This window comes from Aythya ferina (genome assembly GCF_964211825.1).
Source record: "Aythya ferina genome assembly, chromosome: 18".
Lineage (NCBI taxonomy): Eukaryota > Metazoa > Chordata > Aves > Anseriformes > Anatidae > Aythya > Aythya ferina.
Window position 1 is genome coordinate 1199492 of NC_140317.1, and position 19422 is coordinate 1218913.

The following is a 19422-nucleotide window of genomic DNA, read 5'->3' on the forward strand; positions in this document are numbered from 1 at the left end:
CTCAATGCCTTCTTTGCCTCAGTCTTTAGCGGCAATACCGGATGTTCTCTGGATACTCAGTACCCTGAGCTGGTGGAAGGGGATGAGGAGCAGGATGTGGCCCTCATTATCCATGAAGAACTGGTTGGTGACCTGCTACGGCACTTAGATGTGCACAAGTCGATGGGGCCGGATGGGATCCACCCAAGGGTACTGAGGGAACTGGCAGAGGAGCTGGCCAAGCCACTATCCATCATTTATCAACAGTCCTGGCTATCGGGGGAGGTCCCAATCGACTGGCGGCTAGCAAATGTGACGCCCATCTACAAGAAGGGCCGGAGGGCAGACCCGGGAAACTACAGGCCTGTCAGTTTGACCTCAGTGCCAGGAAAGCTCATGGAGCAGATCCTCCTGAGAGTCATCATGCAGCACTTGCAGGGCAAGCAGGCGATCAGGCCCAGTCAGCATGGCTTTATGAAAGGCAGGTCATGCCTGACGAACCTGATCTCCTTCTATGACAGAGTGACGCGCTGGGTGGGTGAGGGAAAGGCTGTGGATGTGGTCTACCTTGACTTCAGCAAGGCTTTTGACACCGTCTCCCACAGCATTCTCCTCAAGAAACTGGCTGCTCTTGGCTTGGACTGGCGCACGCTTCGTTGGGTTAGAAACTGGCTGGATAGCCGGGCCCAAAGAGTCGTGGTGAATGGAGCCAAGTCCAGTTGGAGGCCAGTCACTAGTGGCGTCCCCCAGGGCTCGGTGCTGGGGCCGGTCCTCTTTAATATCTTCATCGATGATCTGGACGAGGGCATCGAGTGCACCCTCAGTAAGTTCGCAGATGACACCAAGTTAGGTGCGTGTGTCGATCTGCTTGAGGGTAGGAAAGCTCTGCAGGAGGATCTGGATAGGCTGCACCGATGGGCTGAGGTCAACTGCATGAAGTTTAACAAGGCCAAGTGCCGGGTCCTGCACCTGGGGTGCAATAACCCCAAGCAGAGCTACAGGCTGGGAGAGGAATGGTTGGAAAGCTGCCAGGCAGAGAAGGACCTGGGAGTGATGGTGGATAGTCGGCTGAATATGAGCCAGCAGTGTGCTCAGGTGGCCAAGAAGGCCAACGGTATCCTGGCTTGTATCAGGAACAGTGTGACCAGCAGGGCTAGGGAGGTGATCGTCCCCCTGTACTCAGCTCTGGTGAGGCCGCACCTCGAGTACTGTGTTCAGTTTTGGGCCCCTCGCTACAAGAAGGACATCGAGGTGCTTGAGCGGGTGCAGAGAAGGGCGACGAAGCTGGTGAGGGGCCTGGAGAACAAGTCCTACGAGGAGCGGCTGAGGGAGCTGGGCTTGTTCAGCCTGGAGAAGAGGAGCCTCAGGGGTGACCTTATCGCTCTTTTTAGGTACCTCAAGGGAGGCTGTAGCGAGGTGGGGGTTGGCCTGTTCTCCCACGTGCCTGGTGACAGGACGAGGGGGAATGGGCTTAAGTTGAGCCAGGGGAGTTTTAGGTTAGATGTTAGGAAGAACTTCTTCACTGAAAGGGTTGTGAGGCATTGGAACAGGCTGCCCAGGGAAGTGGTGGAGTCACCATCCCTGGAAGTCTTCAAAAGACGTTTAGATGTAGAGCTTAGGGATATGGTTTAGTGGAGGGCTGTTAGCGTTAGGTTGGAGGTTGGACTCGATGACCTTGAGTTCTCTTCCAACCTAGAAAATTCTGTGATTCTGTGATTCTGTGAAATTTCAGAACAAAACCTGGACAGCGAGCTGAAGCTCTGACAAATTGCACTTAAAAGTGTAGTAAGGAGCATATTTGAATCCTCAGACTCACAAAAGTCAAAAGATGAATTTGGGTAGGAAAAGCTTGAAGCGAGGGTGTTTGTGCAGCAGCCACGGGATTTCTTACCTTCCACCTCTGTGCAGTTCTGCAGGCCAGTCAGAGGACAGAGAAGAGCCAAGTGTGTGAGTGCAGCATAATTACCCACTGCTTCTCTGAATAATTTGAGGTCACATTGGAGTAGCTCCTGAATTTTAAAAAAGGTCCTGCCACAGCCTCCATGAATGGAAATACAGCTGTCAGGAATTGTATTTACCCCTCCCCTCCCCCATTTGGGTGCAACACTACATCCCCCCCTTTGTCTTTGGGGTGGCTGCAGCTCTTACCTTCAGGGCAGAGGCTGCTGGTGCCAGGTGTCACCAGGTGTCTCCTTGTAGGGGCCAAGCAGCAGCACGGCCTGACACCCTGCATGGGGCTGACCCACTTCCTTCAGATACCACAGCTCCCTCCGAGCAGGTCCCACAGGCCCTCCGAGGCAGTGGAGGCAGGCTGGAGGGAGCGATGGAAGAGGCATTCCTGCTGCCCAGTGCAGAAACTTGGTTGGGCCTTGGCCTGGTGCCCTTGGAGACGCCATGTCCACCCCAGGGCACCTAGGCAATGCCTGCCCCCGGGCCTCTCCTGTCCCCCTGCCATATCCCTGCTGCTGCAGGGGCTTTGGTGGCTTTTGCTGCCACCTGCTGTCCCCACCATAGCCCGGCCATGCCCCTGTGCTGCACTGGGGCCAGGCAGCCAGTGGGTCATCCCTATGGTATGGAGAGAAGGTGGCCACCAGAAGCCACCACTCTCCACAGCAAGACTGACGGAAACACTGGAGGCAGAGGACAGCTTGAAGAGTGAGGACAGCATGGCAGGCTCTCTATTGCTTTGGCCAGAAGGACTTGTCAGCTGTGGTGGTGCTGAGCCACAACACCTCTCCTGGGGCTGTGGCCCACTCTGCGAGGGACGTGCCACCAGTGCTTGGGATGATCTGCGAGGGCCTTTGAAGCTCTCTTTTGCCCCTGCAGAGTAGTCTGATTGCCTGATGCATGGTACATCCCCTGCCCCAGCCCACATATGTGCCAAGGGGATGGTGGTGTGCCTGCGTGCCTTGGCAGATGGTGCTGTCTCTCCTCTGCTCCTTGCCATGCAGTCCTCCTGGCTGGAGTACAGGCCAAGGCTACCTACTGATTGCTGCTGCCCAAAACTTCTGGTTGTGCTGGTCAAACCCATTTCCATATGGGTAGGACCTTCACAGTCATGGTGGAGTTTAGCTTGCAGCTGTTGTAGGCATGTCCCCAGTGGGATTTGTTGATGGCTATGGGGTCTGTACTTGTGCCAGCACCTTCACCCAGTGATGCGTCGCAACATGAAAAGGATGGGTTTTGCAGGAATCAGTTTCCTGGACTTGAATAGTTTGGGGTACTCGAGTCCCACCATGATAGTGGAATTCAGTATTTTGTGCTGTAAAAATTTGCAAGTAATGTCTGTAAATGTTTCACTAGTCCCACTTTTTCCTAATTCTCTTTCTGTTTTCTTTAGCCTTACAAAGGACGAGTCCAAAAGGCCAAAGTATAAAGAGCTTCTGGTGAGTGCAAAGCATGGTTGCCTATGCCAGCTGTCATGGTTGTACTGATCACACAGTAGAGCTTGGTCACACGTTTGGGGTTGCTCCATGTCTTCTCAGGTGATGAAGGCAGTGTTCAGCTCTGCAGCCTGAGGGAAAGCAGCACCTCCATGCCACTGTGTCTAGCTTGTGCAGCTTGTGATGATGGCCAAGATCATTGCTGTCTGTACCCTTGTTCTAGGAGATCAGTGTAAGGAGAAATGCCGTGTTGCAGTGGATCAGCTAACCAGACTTAGCTAGCCCTGAAGTATTCAGGCTTGGGAAACAGCATGTTGGGTGAGCCCCATAAATTCTGCCTTTTCTAGGGATCCTGGCACCTGCACTCAGGAGCCCTGTCAAATTGCTGACAGACACTGCCACATGTAAATGTCTTCAATGTACAAGCCATACCATGAGGCTGGGAGTGCTCTGGTAAAAGTGAGTCCTGATAGAGCACAGCTCTGGAATAAGACACCAGCAGAGCCTGTCTGTGATGAGGTGCTCTGAAGCAGGAAAGTTGATGGGCCTTTTGGACTGGATAAGTCACACTTGGCAACCATGTACCTTCAAGGAGCTCTGGGTGTCCCTTCAGGGGATATGGGAAACAGTGTCCTGGGTCCCTGATGGTATTTTCATGATATGAATGAAGTTTGCCTGGTTTCCTGGCCCAAAGAGTCACCATGTTGTTATGTTCCAGCTGTTGTCAGTTGCGTCTAGCCAGTACAGTTTGCTGGGCTGACTGTTCAGAAGAACTGGTTTTGGGTACTGATCTCCTGTTTGAACCCAAGTCATGTCTCCCTAACATTGCTGAAAATGCTGCTGATGAAATCTTTCATGAAAATATTTCACTGTGTGTGCCATGGAGTCCCATCCCACCTCTGGACTGCACATTTAAGAGGGATTCTTCATATGCAAAAAGCCATGGACCAGGCTATGTCCTGATGTCCTACAGTCACCACCAAGCCCTGCGGTCTCTCGTAAGGCAAATCCATATACTAAGCTTTTATCCAGGATAGCCAAGCTGTGTCAGAAATGCAAGTATAACCTTGTTGTTTCTCTGTCTGATTCCAGAAACATCCCTTCATTCTGATGTATGAGGAACGCACAGTGGATGTTGCATGCTATGTTTGCAAAATCCTGGATCAAATGCCAGCAACTCCCAGCTCTCCAATGTATGTCGATTGATATTGCTGCTACATCAAACTCTAGAAAAAGGGCTGAGAGAAAACAAGCTGTAAAGAATTTTCATCACATATTGCAGTGTTTTTAATGCTCGCCCAGACACCATGTGCAATAATATTGGTGTTATTTCCATCCTGTCTGTATAATGTTGTCACATATAAGTGCATCCCTGTAATACCTGATCACACAGTGTTAGTGTTGGTCAAAGAGAGACCTCATCTGCTCTTTTGTGGACATATTCATGAAATGTGGAAATAAGTACATTTATTTGTTGACCGTGATTGGATAGCACCTAAAATTCATTTCTAGACTCAAAACTTGGAGACTTCTCAGCAGCTACTGGAAAGATTTTTCTCTCAAACTCTTCCAATTGTTGTTTCAAGTAATAATAAAAAGCAAACAAACAAAAGTTAGGCGTTGTCTGTCTGAACATTAAGAGACTTTGCCTGGAGGGAGAAGAACTTGCTTAGCCAATGAGATACTTTGCCTTTTGGAGCTAGAAAGGCAAAGGAGAATTTTATTCTTCACCAAGTGCAATAGATTTACTGCTATGAAATTCTGTTGCTTTACAGTTGCTGTGTACTTTCTGGGGACAGTGTGCTCAGATGACCTTCCTGTTAAAGAGAGATCATGTTAAATATAGTGAATATGTCTTTACCAAAAATATGTTGCATTGAAAGAGGCTAACATTAAACTATTCAGAGATGGGACATAATGTATTCTTTTTCCTTTTACCAAGCCAGCCACTCTTCACTCTTAACTAGGTGTCTTGTAAATTGTTACCTGGTAAGATAAGACCTAAAGAATTATTAAACTACTCAATTGAATTATAACCTGCTTGTGACCTGATTTATAGCTGCACAGTACTCACCACCAGCTAGCTTTGCTTTGATTTCAACGAGTGCCGTTCACAAAGTCTGCAGCTGTTTTAGTGAGCCACAAATGAATGTGATTTCTAGCCTGTTTCTCATGCTCTTCACTGTCCCCAATCCTGATGCTAGCACCTTTTCACTGACCCTAAGCCCAGCCCAGCAGCACTTCCACTTTCCAGCCGATTGTCCCTAACAAAATCAAACCTTTGTGGTTCCTTCTCACCACTGCAAGCAGGATGGTGGGGATGCTCTCCTGCCACACTGGGCTCTGTGCCCGTCACGCTACTGCAAATGTGATGCTTTGCTTAGCTGGTTGGAGATCTTGTTCACTTTCTTCTGGGCATATGTAACCTTTTTTGTTACTCTCAATAGCTCTTGTTATTGAACCTTGCTAAGACTTGGTTAGTGCAAGGTAGTGGAGATGAAGGAGCAACTAACACCTGGGGTTTTAGCTGACCCTGCCAGGCCAGGCAAGGTGTGACCTTCTGGCTGACTGCTGAGCACACAGCAGATCAGTCTCTCTCTCTCTCTCTCTCTTTTTGTTTTTCATTTGATGTCTTTTTCAGAGATTATTTTTTTTTCTGAAAACTTTTTATTTCCCCCACAACATTGCAGTTTTCAGACATTTTGTAGCATACCAGGGATAAATTGGAGCCTGTGTGGTCTGTGATTTCCATTTGAATTGACTAATTTAGGCACTTTGTCAAAGTGAGAGCAACCCACTCACAGCTCTGTGGCAAAACCACACCCAGGATGAGGAGGTTTAGAGATGCAGTGGGAGTAAACACGCAGGGAGTGGTACTGGCAAGATTTCCCTGGAAGGGGCTTCCCAGTTCAAACTAATACCAAGTACAAACTGGGCTGCTACAAGAGCAGTGGGGATCAGCACATCCCTGCCCAGCTCCTTAGCTGGGAAAGGAGAGTGCCAAGGCCGTACTTGGACACCTGGTATTTCTTCAGCCACTGAAGGGACACCACTGCCTAAGGCTTGCAGCACTGTGCATCTCCCGCTTGGCTGTTGGAGCCAGTCCTTCTGGCACTGCAAGCTGGTGCCGATGTGAGCCCCCAGGACACAGAGGGCCCTCAGCTGCCACCCTGCTAGGCAGGGAGCTGTGGTACCTAGGCCCTTCCTGGACTGTGTTCCTGCAGGGTTGCGCACCGAGTGGGATGGCCACTAATGTCTACCCAAAACAGAAAAATCAAAATTTTATGAAGTTACTAGTAATTCCCAACAGTTCTGATTAATCACACAAAGTTATTAGTTGAACAGGATAGATACGTAGCATATCTAAAGCAGTAATTCTCCCCCCAGCCCTTTAGTCTCACAAAACTCAGTTTTCCTCAGGCTTGGCAGGTTCCCACAGCTGTGGTTCATCTCACTGGCCTTCAGCCACCTCTAATGGGGATCTCAGGCATGACTGAGTTTTTCACAAGGTGCTGGCCAGGGGAGTACAGAGATGTAGATTGAGTCAAGACACATTCGGAGGTGCTCTGCTTCTGTCCCAATCTTTCAGCCATTAACGGCTATTTCACGACATCTCCTCAATGTTCACTGAGATGACCTCTCCCAGAAGATCTCTTTCTCTCCAAAGCAAGCAGCTGTCTTTTTATGCTCATTCAGCATGGCCGGGGTCTGTTCTCTGCTGCCGACCCCATCCCATGCTCATTTTCAACAACATGACTGGCTTGCTTTTGATGGATGGGAAATGGAAACGTGAAGCTTTGAGCTGCAGGTGCCAGAATCAGGTTTGGAATGTGCTGTGGCATGGATGGCTGTACAGGACAGGTCTGGTGTATTAAAAAAAATTACTATGAACTATTAAGGGTGCACCATTTATTAAGATGTATCTTTATTAAAAAAAAAAAAAAAAAAAGTGTATAGTGTTCAGAAGCTGTGAAAATAGTGTAAGAACTGTACATTGTGAACTCTGGTTATTTTTTTTTCTTGTACCATAGAAAAAAATGTATAAAAAATTATCAGAAAGCTGATGTGCAGGGATGTTGCCTTATTGTCTGTAAAATGGAGCTCAGGAACATAACCGCTTCAGAGAGCTTCAGAGTACTTTATCTGGTATCCTGGTTGGACTTCCTCCTCTATTTAAGATATTATACATGGATCAGAGCGTTTATGTAATAGACTATCCTTTTGCCTGCAGGTCAGTTGTAATAAAACTAGGATGCAACCGTGACCTTGTTATTTTCATTTTGTAAGGTCAGACATAAATGGGAAGAGGTATTTAAAGCTCTTGAAATACTTAACTTCCAGGCCCTCCCTCCGGGTGGAAGTGGCTGTACAGGAGTAAAGCAGGCTTTGGTTAGAAACTGCTTGTGCTAAATAAATACATATATATATATACATATATATATATATATATATATATAAAGCATAGGAAGATCTGGAGATCTGGATATATTTTCTTTCTTTGGAAGACTTCTGAGAATTCAGCAGCTCCTCTGTGCTCTTGGAGTGTGAGCCCTGTTCGCTGCACTGGGAGCACTGATAGGATCTGGTGGCTTGAGACACCTTGTCCCTGTGAGGAGGGCAGGTGGCTGTGCCCACAATCTGGGGATAGAGCAGCTGATGCTCACAGCCTTGTAGGCTTATTTTATTTTAATGAGAGCTGTCACTGTCTGCAATGTTCAGATGATTTAAGGGTATTGAGTCCTGAGTAATTCCTACTGCCAAGAGTCCTGGTGCTGGGATAAGTGTCTCCTGCCTGGAAGCCATGGAGGGCTTGGAAACCATCCAGGTAGGTGAAAAGAACTGGACCCCAGCAGCACCACCAGGAAAGAAGACGGTGTCTGGGCAGAGGGGCCATCCACAAGTGCCTGCAGTGCTCAAAATGGCTGGATGGGACCACACCAGGAGTGCGGGATTGGTGAGAGGGAGAGCACGAACATACTGGCAGGGATCGTTGGTCACACGTAACACAACTCAGGACTAGAAGTACTTACGAACTGGTGGAGCAGCAGGACATTGGCTCTCACAATGTTCCTTCACTTGGAGGCTGAGAATTTTGTCAAGAGAAGGAAAGGCAGGCAATGGAGCTGAAGAAAGGCTTGCTACCTAGAGATACATGATGTGATAGGTTTGAGGTGGTTGAAATCTGTCAGCTTAAATAAATTCAGTGGTTCCATCACATCAAAGTGTTGTTTTTTGTTTGTTTGTTTGTTTGTTTGATGTTTGATTTATTTATTTATTTATTTATTGAAGTTTCCTGTTCATAGCACAATACCTGGGACATTTTTGGACCACTTGCTGTCCTCACTCTTCAGCCAGAATTCAAGACTGCTGCTGATTTAGTGATCTCCAGGCAGAAGATAAAATCCACTACACACTGGGGTAAAAGTCCTTTCCTGCTGGGCAGATACTGGAGCAGCTCATCACCTCATAGCTCCACAAATGGGAGTTGCCCTGGGATTGTGTTCCTTTTGCACCACAACCTTCTTTTGTGTACTAAGATTCATTCTGAAGAAATCTGCCACAGCTGATAAGCTGAAGGAAGCTGGTGGCAAGATGGGAGTCTACCACCACTGTGCTGGGTATTCCCATTCTCTTCATGACATGTTCATGAGGATCATGACATCTTCATGAGGATGTCCTCATGACATCTTCATGAGGATCCTGCTAGTCTTTTCCCCTGCAACCATGTGGCTTGTAAAAAGGCCTGTGTTTGTGGTCACTTCAGGTTCTCTTAGGTTGAATAGTGCTCGGTTTTCCTTTCATCTCCTGCCCTCTCCTGCCCTCCCCACCTCTCTCCTCCCCTCCCCTCTCCTCCCCTCCTCTTTTTCCCTCTGTCCCTTTCCCTTTTTCCCTCCCATTTTTTACGCATCCCCTGTATCTCGGCCAGGACCCGTGTCTGAGCCGTGACACAGTTGCTGCTCCTTCAAGCCTTGGACCACCCCAGCATTCCTGGTCTGAATGAGCTGTGATGGCTTTTTCCAGCCCTGGAGCTAGGGATCCCCCCATGGCCAACATGACCAGGTCCACATCTTGCTTTCCCTCTGTAGCACTGCATGGGCTCTGAGGGTGCCCCAGTCTCTGCAGGCAGTGCCGAGCTGAAGAGAAACACTTTCAGCTGATTGACAGGGAGACTTCGAGCTGCTGGCTACTGTCCCTGTGCTCAGTGGTGCACCCTGACACCTCATACCACTTCCTCATATCTTTGTGCCTATCTGCAGGGCTGAGGTGCTCCTGATATCTTCACCAAGCATTATATAGCACACAGAAATTATCTTTTCATTTACATTTATTATGTGTCTGTGGTACTCCAAAAGCAATTCAGATGAGTCCCAACTCCTCTCTGTGTGGACATAAGCAGTACACATGGACGTGCAGTACCACCTATTCCCATGTGGAGTATTTTGAGTTTTGTAATCTATATTTCCACTCATCTGCTTTGGCTTCCCCTACCCTTCCTCCCCACCTCTTGTCTCCTTGAATTGCCTGGTACAAGTAAACAAAGTGCTGAGACCCAGCTTCCTCCCAGAGGCATTGCTTAGAATAAAAGCTCCATTTGCAGTCTGAGTCCCGAAGCAAATCACAAGCGTGGTCATTGCTTTCAACGTGTGAAGGATGCAGAGGAAGAATGAATGGCTGCTCTGAAGAACAGAAGTGAGCTCTTGATTTTTTACGTTGTGTTCAACGCTGTGCAAATGCGTCGAGAGCAGGCTGAAGCACAAACTCCCCCTCCTGGCGATACAGCGTACCACTGTTGTGCTGGGAATAAAATACAGAGCTGGCCGCTTGGTGGGACCTTGGCGTGTCTGTCAGGCAGAATGTGAACACAAGCCGTTATCCTTGTATATATCCCAGACAGGAGGGCTGGCCAGGTCCGACTGCCAGGAGAAAACTAGTTTCTCCAACCGCTTGTTACTTCAAGCTGCAACCCTCTGCTCAGCTGGCATACAGCACCAGAGTGCTGGTTACAGGGACGTTACTTTGCAGGTGGAGCTGTGGCAACTCTCCCAAAAGCACATGCAGGATCTGAAAGCAGGAAGGGTGAAAGGATTTGGTGTACATAAAGGCTGAGTGCTCACATTAGCGTAGATGCTACACTAGAAAGCTGTTGGAGGTGTTCTGTGTGACCCTAACACCTTGTTAGACACCAGACACCTGGTCTGGTTCATTGTTGACAGTGATCTGTCCATTTTTTTTCCATTTTTTTCCCATTACTGACATGTCAGCTACCTCAGACAGAAATAAAAGAGAAAAATAGGGGTGAGAAAAATCCAGATCCCTCTTGTTTTTTTTTTTTTTTTTTTTTTTTTTTTTTTTTTTTTCCTCTCTGTTTCTGGGAGGAAAAATAACTTTCATGGCCAACAATGGAGGAAGTCTCACCTTTGGCCAGATGGGAATGCAGCTTTTTGGATAGAGATGGAGTTAGATAATAATTCAGCAATCCAGATTATGTTCAATCATCTTATTTTGAGAAGAGGAGGAAATCCTGCCTGACCTCCCACGGAAAATAGGTTTCCCATCAGATTCAAGATGGACTGAGATCCTGTCCTGTGCAGCACACCAAGCAGTTCCACAACGAACTGACTACAAGTGATTTGACTTGAGAGACTGTTGTGTGTTTATGAGGCTTGCCAGATAATTGCAGAACTGGTTCATGAGCCACCCAGTTCACGACCATTTCTAGTCCCACAGACCCTGGAGGCATGCTGAAATCTCAGAGGAAGACAGAAGACCAGGAGTGCTGTTCCATGCCAACAAGTGCACCTCAACAAGTTGAAGATGCTTTAAGAGAAAATACCAAAACACAGAGAAAACTGTGCGTGGTGGGCTGTTGTACCACAACCTTTTGCATAGCTCAGACAATGTCTAGTCTCTTAGCCCCCTGCAGCAGGATCATGTGCTTCTTTCTCTTTTTCCATTTGCACCTGAGCTTATGCTGGAAAAACAAGGGGGAAATAAATGAGGAAAGACAGAAACAGATCCACATCCTGGGACTCCACATCACAATGATTTACTGAAGACATTTGAAATTAAGCTCAATTTAAAGAGGTTGGTGGAAACTTTATTGAAATCCAGCCAATTCCCATTTCCTGTGAAAATGCCAGTGTGGCTGACTTCACTTTTTTTAATGGAATCACTGTCAGCAGTACATTTCTAGTGAATCTTGCTGGAGCCACTTTGCATGTTGCTGGCTATACTTGGCACCAGAAAGGGGAATTACTTGGATGGGCCCATCCAGTGGGGGTGGGAGAATTTCAAGTGTCCCTACAGAGCATTTTCTTACCACATGAGCAACTCAGGAGACACTCAGTGGCATCTACTGAAGTCTTGTACTTATTTTTTTTTAGAGCTTCTGGACTAGTTTAGCTTGCCTGGAGCTTTTCTTTAGTTTGTTTAGCTGTAACAGCAACTATCTAATGACAGCATGATCATTACTTGCTTTGTTTTAGCTTTCTTACAATTGTGTGATGTAACACTGTTAGATATATATTTTGTAACTACTAATAATGAGTAGTTATTCTGTGTAGAAAGGTAGATCTATGACTCTATAGTAAAATGCAGTGTAGAAGAATATAGACATGGGATGACATTAGGGGCCTGAAGACACAGGCACGGGATGAAGCCATAGACCCAGGTCTATAGACAACTCACCAGTGGCCAGTCATTGGTCATCAAAGGAATGTATTTTTTTTTTTTTTGGGGGGGGGGGGGATAAGGTAACACCAGCCTTAAACAAAGATGAAGAACATACGTAGAACAAAGTATGTACATTAAATTCAAATGTAATCTGGAATTATAGACCACCTATATGAAGAATGAGCAACTGAACACCATATTAGGAAAGGTATAAAAATGACACGCACACCCCTTTCCTTACAGACAATTGTAAAGTGAGGAGGAAAAACACATCAGCATTGATAGCTTGCTCTTCCTGGCAGAGACTGAGGATGCTGACACGTGCCATGACATTGCATACCCTCCTCCTTGGGGCTGAAGACATCAACTCTAACCTGCAGAGAGGTTCAGAGAGTGAGAGGAAGGTGAGCAGAGCCCTAGAGGAAGGGGATAAATACAAGAAAGTCTTTGAACATAGATGTTAATTGTATGCAAAAAACTATTAGTGTCATTGTAACAGTACTAAAAATATTTTTTATTAATCTCTTAAGACATCAATGAAACTAATGGTAAATTCATGGCTTTGTGTTAAAAGTATATTTCATTTTGTCTGTAGCAAAATTTTGAGTGTAACAAAATGGTAGGAATACAAGGAACCTAGTTGGTAAATTGGATACAACAAATTGGAAGCAGATTGAGTGTGGAGGTGCTGTGATTTAAAAAAAGCATCTCTATGAAAGCCAACTTTTCCTCCTCTGGGTAAGCCCAGCAGTGCAGATACCTTTGGTGGTCTTGAAAAAAACTTTTCATACTGCCATAACACTATCAGTATGCTGTTGTGAACAAATGCTTGGCTTTAAAACAAGATGGAGACTATGCTGAAGCCCACTCAGAACCTGAGTGCAACTTACACAGCCAGAAGTCCCTCTTCCTTGGAAGCCTCCTTTTAGCTGTCACAGATGTGGGGGGTGACAGCAAGGTCTGTGTGTGGTGCAGAGGCTCCGTGCATGGGTAAGGAGTGGCCCTGGTCCCTCCCTGTGTGATTTGGGTGAGAGGTGGTGGAGGCTCTGGGGACCTGCCAGGGAGGAGCAGAGAAATCTGGCGGTGGGTGGCTGTGTGCTGTGCAAGGGGTGGCAGGGCTCTGTGCCATGGGGCAGGCACAAGGGTGATGCCTGTGCTGGTGTGGGGGCAGGGAGGACCACCAGGAGCCTTCAGCTGGAGCATGGGCGCAGGGCGCTGGGCTGGGGCTGCTGGGGATGCGGAGGCAGCCCTGGAGTGCATGAGGGGGCTGGTGGGGGTGTCGCAGGGCACTGGGTGGTGGTGTTGGAAGGTACCTGCTGCAGGGCAGGGGCCAGCTTGGAGGCTTTGGGGCTCCCCATGCAGCAGGGGCTGCGACCTCCACACCATACACCTGAGGGCACTGCATTGCTCTGTTGAGCCCAGAGGGGATGAGAACAGTGCTTCCCTGTGATAGACCCCCAAAATGGGATCTATCTGGACCTGGGACTTGGTGGAACAGTGTCACTGATGTCTCCATGCCTCCCATGGAGAGCACAGCAGATAGTGCACTGAGCTGTCCTCTCACATATAAAAAATCTTTCCAAAGGCAGAAACCATGTTATTTGATGTTTGGAACATTTTTTGGCTATCTCCTGTTTTTCGGGAAGACCCAAGAATTGGACATCACTGGGATCCTCCAGCTGGGCTTCTGCAGGAAACAAAACCCCTTGGGACAGGCTGTGTGGGAAAGCCACCCACACATCAAGGCAGACAAACACAAGGAGGCACTAATGCTGTGGGGGCAGCTCAGCAGTGGGTGCTGAGCAAAGAAGGCAGAGAACAGTGGCATTGCTCTGGCACAGGGTGTAGCTGGAAGGATGTGAACTATCCAACAGGCCAGACACTGCGGCATGGGAGCAGGGCTGTAAAGCAGCGGGGGACAAACCTGAATCTGGAAATGAGGGAGCCAGCTGTGACTGGAGGGGTCTGGCTCTGGCATACCTGCCCGGGGGGGGGACAGGTAATTGAAGCAGCTCCCAAGCAGGACCTAAGGGGTTCTCAGAACTCCACGGGGGGATGCCAAGTGTGGAGGGGGCTTTGCTTGTGCTTCTCCTGCCAAGGCAAGGGGAGGGGAGAGCAGATTCTGTCCTGCCAGCACGGTCTGTCCTTCCCAGGGAGATAGCTCTGGTGGGGCTGGAGAACCACTAGCCTGTGCAGAGCTGAGCTGAGCACTTCTCTGGACAGCAAAGCAGCTCGGCTGCAGGTGTCTTTAGGAGGGATAGGGCCTGGAAGGACCTCAAGTGACCCTCTAATCCTTCCCCATGCCCCACAGAAGAGTCTTGATCTGGGCTTGGCCTCCTTGGTCTCCTGTAAACTGTCAGTTTATAGGAATGACAATAATCAGACCAAGAAGACTTTAAGCAGACAACTTATGGTGACAGTAAAAGAGCAGACAGATGAGGGGACGCCCACAAAAAATAAAGGATGCTCCAGTCTGTAGCTGGATACCAGTCCCTTGTCCCTCTCCTCCATCGGCATGGCCTGTCACTTCCAAAACTTTGCTGGCTCTCAGCCCTCGTGGGATCAAATGAAAGCACAGCATCCAGCTGAGCTCTCCAGCCCACTCCTGCTGCTCCCCTGTGGGCAATGGGAGGTTCAGCCCTGGCCAGGAGCCCAGCTGCTGGAAAATTTGAAGGTGTTTGGTCAGCAGCCCAGAGTACCAGCAGCTCCCTTTGAACAGAATGCTGACCACTGGAGCAAGGTTTGCAGGAGAACAAAGCAAAACCAAAGCCAACAAAAGGAAAAGTCTTTGGAAATGGGAGACTGGTTAGAAATCTCCCAGGAGAAACTGTTTCTTTAAAATCAAACTTCTGGAAAAATTTTAGCTGCTCCCTGGAATGAAGCTGAAATGAAATGAACACAGCTGGGATGGCTGTCACTGCTCCAGCCCAGCAAAATCAAACAGGAGACTGTGAGCAGATGTAGTGGCAAGACAAAGGGGTTTTTAATAATGAAGGTGTTGCTGGTAACATAGGTAAGGGAATGTGCTTGCTTACAACTTTGCAGCTGACAGCATCCCTTTAAATAAGGAAATACATTTGTTGAGAGGAGAAAGTTGTCTGGAAAGCCCTGTACAATGACGCAGTGTAGCGGCTAACACTACTCTGATTGAAGTGCTATTACTATTCTTCATGGAATGGCTTCTAAAAATCTCTCACTTAGATTTTTTTTTTTTAATGCAACCTGTGATCACCTATCCTAGCAGTGCATTGTGACCATTTGTACAATAGAAAAGTGGTGCTTTAAATAGTGACTTAAAAGCTACTGCCATGTTCTTTATACAGCATGCAACAACGCCATAAGCTGAGACACAGCGGTGGCCACAAAGCCTCCTCTGGCAGCTCTGGCAGCCTTGGGTGCGGGTGCCCCACAGGAGCTGCGGCCAGGCTGCCCATGGTGCCCCTCATGCTGGGCCTCCTCTCCAGCTGCTGCATCGCCAATGTGATGTCTTTCCAGTAACACAAATATTAAATACACACAGTCCGTAAATAGTTTAACAATCTTTGTCAGCAACAATATTTACTTTGGCAAAACCAGAATTGCAAAGAAGTAGATGTGTCCGTCAAAGAGTCTGCAGTAAGTTCTTTGGTGGAAGCCAAGAAGTGAAGCAAAGGCTCCTTCTCATTAGAGCCCGAGGAAGTATATTGCACAGAGACTTGCAGGAGAAACACTGGTGACTTTAAATGGGAGGCATCGCTGCAGGAGAGCATCCATCTTCGCTGGCTTCAGAAGAACAAGCTCCTCTAGGCTCAGTGATTCACAGCTGTTCTCCAGATGGCTTTGCTCTGAGCTGGGTGAACAGTGATGCTGGAGTAACCTTGGGAAAGGAGAATCACTGCTGGGGATCGAGGAAGTATGGGAAAAAGGAAGCCTTCTGGATGGCAGAGGAGTGGAGACAGCAAAGCAGGTGCTCACACAAAACCACAGGCACACAAGAGCCTGCTCAGCCTTGTCCCACACCAGGTGGCTGAATGGCTGCTCCTGGCTGCCCCTGCTTCTGGGTCATGCAGGGCAGTGGAGACCCATCCTGATTTTTGGCTGTGCAGAGGACAGCCCCTGCAAAGCTTTGCTGTATTTACCATATGACTTGCTCCTACCTTGGATCAGAACATAATAACACTTCATCTGTACCACACGAGCTGGGACACACCAGCTGCACCATAATGCCACAGCCGTTCAATACCTGCACCTGCGGCCTCAGCAGCTGCCTCCAGCATCCAGACCTCTCTGCTTCAAGGTCACAGGCTTCAGCCTGATTCAGTTCTGACTGCAGCCAGGACAGCTTTCAGCCCCACAGGCAGCCTGAGAACATCCCAAAGTACCACCATGAACATCGGCTCCATCTCTCACTCACCTAGAGCACAGCTGTGCAGGGACTGGGGGGAACATGGCTTTGGGGACAGAAGGAAGGATGTAAGGCAAGTCTGGTTGTACAGAGTAGTGTGTTTGTTGCCCTCGCTGGGCAGAGCCCTTGGACCTCCCTGCTCCCAATCCTCCTGACCTGGCATGGCTAAGTTGAGCCATGCACAATGGCCTAAATAGCTGTACAGGCAGGAGGGAAGGGGGCAGCAACCTCTGGATGATTCCCTGTTCCTTCCCGGATGAGGTGTCCTCACCACACAATTTTGTCATGAGCTGCTCCAGTTCTCATGGGAGTGACTGCTAAAACTGGGGAGAAAAAGGTAAGAGGAACAAAATCGAAATTCTAAACAACTCAATCTAAAGGAGTGTTGATAAAGGTATCCTTTGTGGGGATGTGTCAATGGAGGAAAATCAAAGTACCAGAGCTGTTGAGCTGTCACTTTGCAGTAACAGGAAATTCAAACAAGTTTATTCACTGGGAAAATGGCTCCAGTTTCCCCTGATTCTGGCATGTTAGCTCTATGTGTTCTCCGGCATGACGGAAACACTGTGCTGGCTGCTGCAGGCTTATAGTATCCTGCCTCCGCCATCCTCTTGTTCACCACTGCTGCAGGTGAAGGTCCATGCTGGTGTTTAGATTGAGATCAGTAACATCTAGGAAATCAATGTTGAAGATGCTGGGGCCAGCAGAGGTGAGAGAGCCAAAGCCGGTGGCAGAGCTGGGGGGGGTGAGGTCCAGCCACTCCATCGTTTCCCATGGAGATTCAGTGAAGCTCATTTGTAAACCAGAGCCATCAGCAGGGGAAGGGGAGAGCTGTGTTTCCATTGGTGAGAGGGGAGTCTGTAAAATCTCCTGGGAGGTGAGCAGTTCATCTGCAGCTTTGCTGGAGAACCCCTCTATCATCCCTTCAAAGTGGGACTCTTCTCCTCCCATCTTCAGTAGGGCAATTTCACTGACTCTCCCCAGTGGGCTGTGAGCATTCAGCAGGACCTCGAGGTGAGTGTCACCACCGCCTGGACAGTGCTCGAATGGGAGCTGGGTGGAGGAGACCTGTTCGAATGCGGCAGATGACTTTGGGAGAGAAGTGCTGGAGTTCCCTGTAGACACTGTTATGTGAGGTACTTTCTGCAGGCAGGACCGGTCTTCCTTGGCATTGGCTGGCATTTCTGTTCAGCAAACAAGAGCGGGTTGAAGTGCTCTGGCAGTGCCCATCACTGCTGGCCCAGAGGCACAGCCAAGGCCCCTGAGCTGGGCTCCTGGGCTGGGCATGCTTGCACAAACCCACTCCCAAATCAATCCCTTTGGCATTGCTCACCCACCCTCCCTGTGGGAAGCCCCCCATGTTCCCCACTTTCTGATCTCAGCTCCCCTGGTTTTGGACCCCATCTCCAGGACTTGAGCACTGGCAGCTGTCCCCATGGGGGTGGGCATGGATTGGGTAATGCACGAGAAAGGCCACTGGCAGCTATCTGCACAGGGGAGAGCACCACAGTGCTCTACGTGGGAGATGGCACTGGCAGCACTGGGAGTGGTGGAGGGCAGCAGGGGCTCTGCATGGGGAGGGCGCTGGCAGTGCTGTCACCCTGCAGTCCTTCCTGAGCAGGCTGCATAGGTGACACGCTGAGCCCATACTCCCACAATGATTTGGGGCATGTGCAGAAGTAGGCTCTGGCAGGCTTCCTCACCAGCACAGGTCTGGTGTGGTTTTGGAGTCAGTCTCAGTGGCTCCTGCCATAGGGAGGCAAATGAAAGCTGCATGCAGCTCAGGCAGCTCCACTGGGGCACACTGAGAGCTCTGGGCCCCACGGACCTATGCCTGATGGAGGGGAAGCCCTGGAGGGAACAGAGAAGCAGTGCGTACCTCCGCTCTCAATCAGCACGTCCAGGAGTTCGTCCATCTGCTGACTTCGAGTCATCTGCTGCAGCAAACGGCAAAGAGGAGAGTAGAGGGCATTAGGAGGAGAGTCCCTCCAGCCATGTGCCAGGTAGGTGGCTCTAGACCCCAGGAGAGGCGCATGGGGCTGGCAGCAGTGTTCAGATGAGCACCGCAGGCACCTGGGACAAGTGCAGCAGATCTGGAGAGCACTGAGCCAGGTTCCCCCTGCTCTGCCACCAAGCCTGTCTGTGCTCAGTGGACACTGCAGACTGCCTCTGCCCAGAGCAACCAGAACATCCAGACCTGGACCTGGCATCTAGCACTGACACGTGCCTGCTTGCAGTCCCAGCAGCCTCACTGGGGATAACATAACAGCATCCTCCTCTCCCTGACCCCACACTGGAAGGACTTTCTGCACACCTCCCTGCCAGCCAGGATAAGCCAATTTTTAGCACTGCCGATGGTATCAGTCTATGTTCCTAAAGGCACCGTGACCAGCACAGAGGCTGCTGACAGACTGTCACAAGAAGTAAGGAGTTCATGGGAGATGGGAGCTCCTCCCCATGGGAGCACCACTCCAGGACAAGGCTAAGGGCATATGGGCTCCAGGATAAGGTTAAGCAGATGGCAATCAGCAGGGCACTTTGCTAATGGGCTAGGTGAGGTGTCCCAAAGAATGGCCATTTGGGATGTCTGTTTGCCTGAGCACCCTGAAGAAGAAAACAAAGTCCTGGGGCATTTGTATGGGATGTCTGGACCCCAGGCACCTTTCATCAGCACTGAAGATGCTATCCCTTCTAGCATGGTGTCTGACTGCTTTGTGGCAGTCATTTAGTAACTGGCTCTTCAAAGAAACCCCATTCCTTATGTAAAAAGGCTTGTCCTACCCAGAGATCCCTTAATGGGTTGTAGCTCCTGCAGCTGACAGTTACATTAAGCACAGAAGAACACTCTGCACAGCCCTAGCCTTATAGAAAGTAAAAATCATGCAGTTACCTGCTTTACTGCATCCTCATAGGGTGGAGGCTGCTTTACGTCTGAGGGGACTGGGCTTGGATTACAAAAACTTGGGGATGGAATAGAAAACTTTTGACCTGCCTGCATAGCCA

At 49.1% G+C, this 19422-nt stretch overlaps 2 protein-coding genes across 21 annotated transcripts in view; one reads left to right on the plus strand and one right to left on the minus strand.

Moving 5' to 3' along the window:
- Nucleotides 1-8579, plus strand: part of MAP2K4 (mitogen-activated protein kinase kinase 4) — a 112762-nt gene extending 104183 nt beyond the window's left edge. For all 7 annotated transcript variants that reach the window (XM_084492510.1, XM_084492511.1, XM_084492512.1 and 4 more), the window contains 2 exons: nt 3320-3365; nt 4455-8579. In XM_084492510.1, the coding sequence (XP_084348636.1) occupies nt 3320-3365; nt 4455-4568 (160 nt within the window). In that variant the 3' untranslated portion in view covers nt 4569-8579. The remainder of the gene's footprint in view (nt 1-3319; nt 3366-4454) is intronic.
- A 6417-nt stretch (nt 8580-14996) lies between these two features.
- The window catches only part of MYOCD (myocardin), a 248357-nt gene continuing 243931 nt past the window's right edge, over nt 14997-19422 (minus strand). For 12 of the 14 annotated variants that reach the window (XM_084491766.1, XM_084491776.1, XM_084491765.1 and 9 more), the window contains 2 exons: nt 18299-18356; nt 14997-17603 (listed from right to left, as the gene is read on the minus strand). In XM_084491766.1, coding sequence (XP_084347892.1) covers nt 17035-17603; nt 18299-18356 — 627 coding nt within the window. In that variant the 3' untranslated portion in view covers nt 14997-17034. The remainder of the gene's footprint in view (nt 17604-18298; nt 18357-19422) is intronic. The other 2 variants (XM_084491773.1, XM_084491770.1) reach the window with 2 other exon arrangements.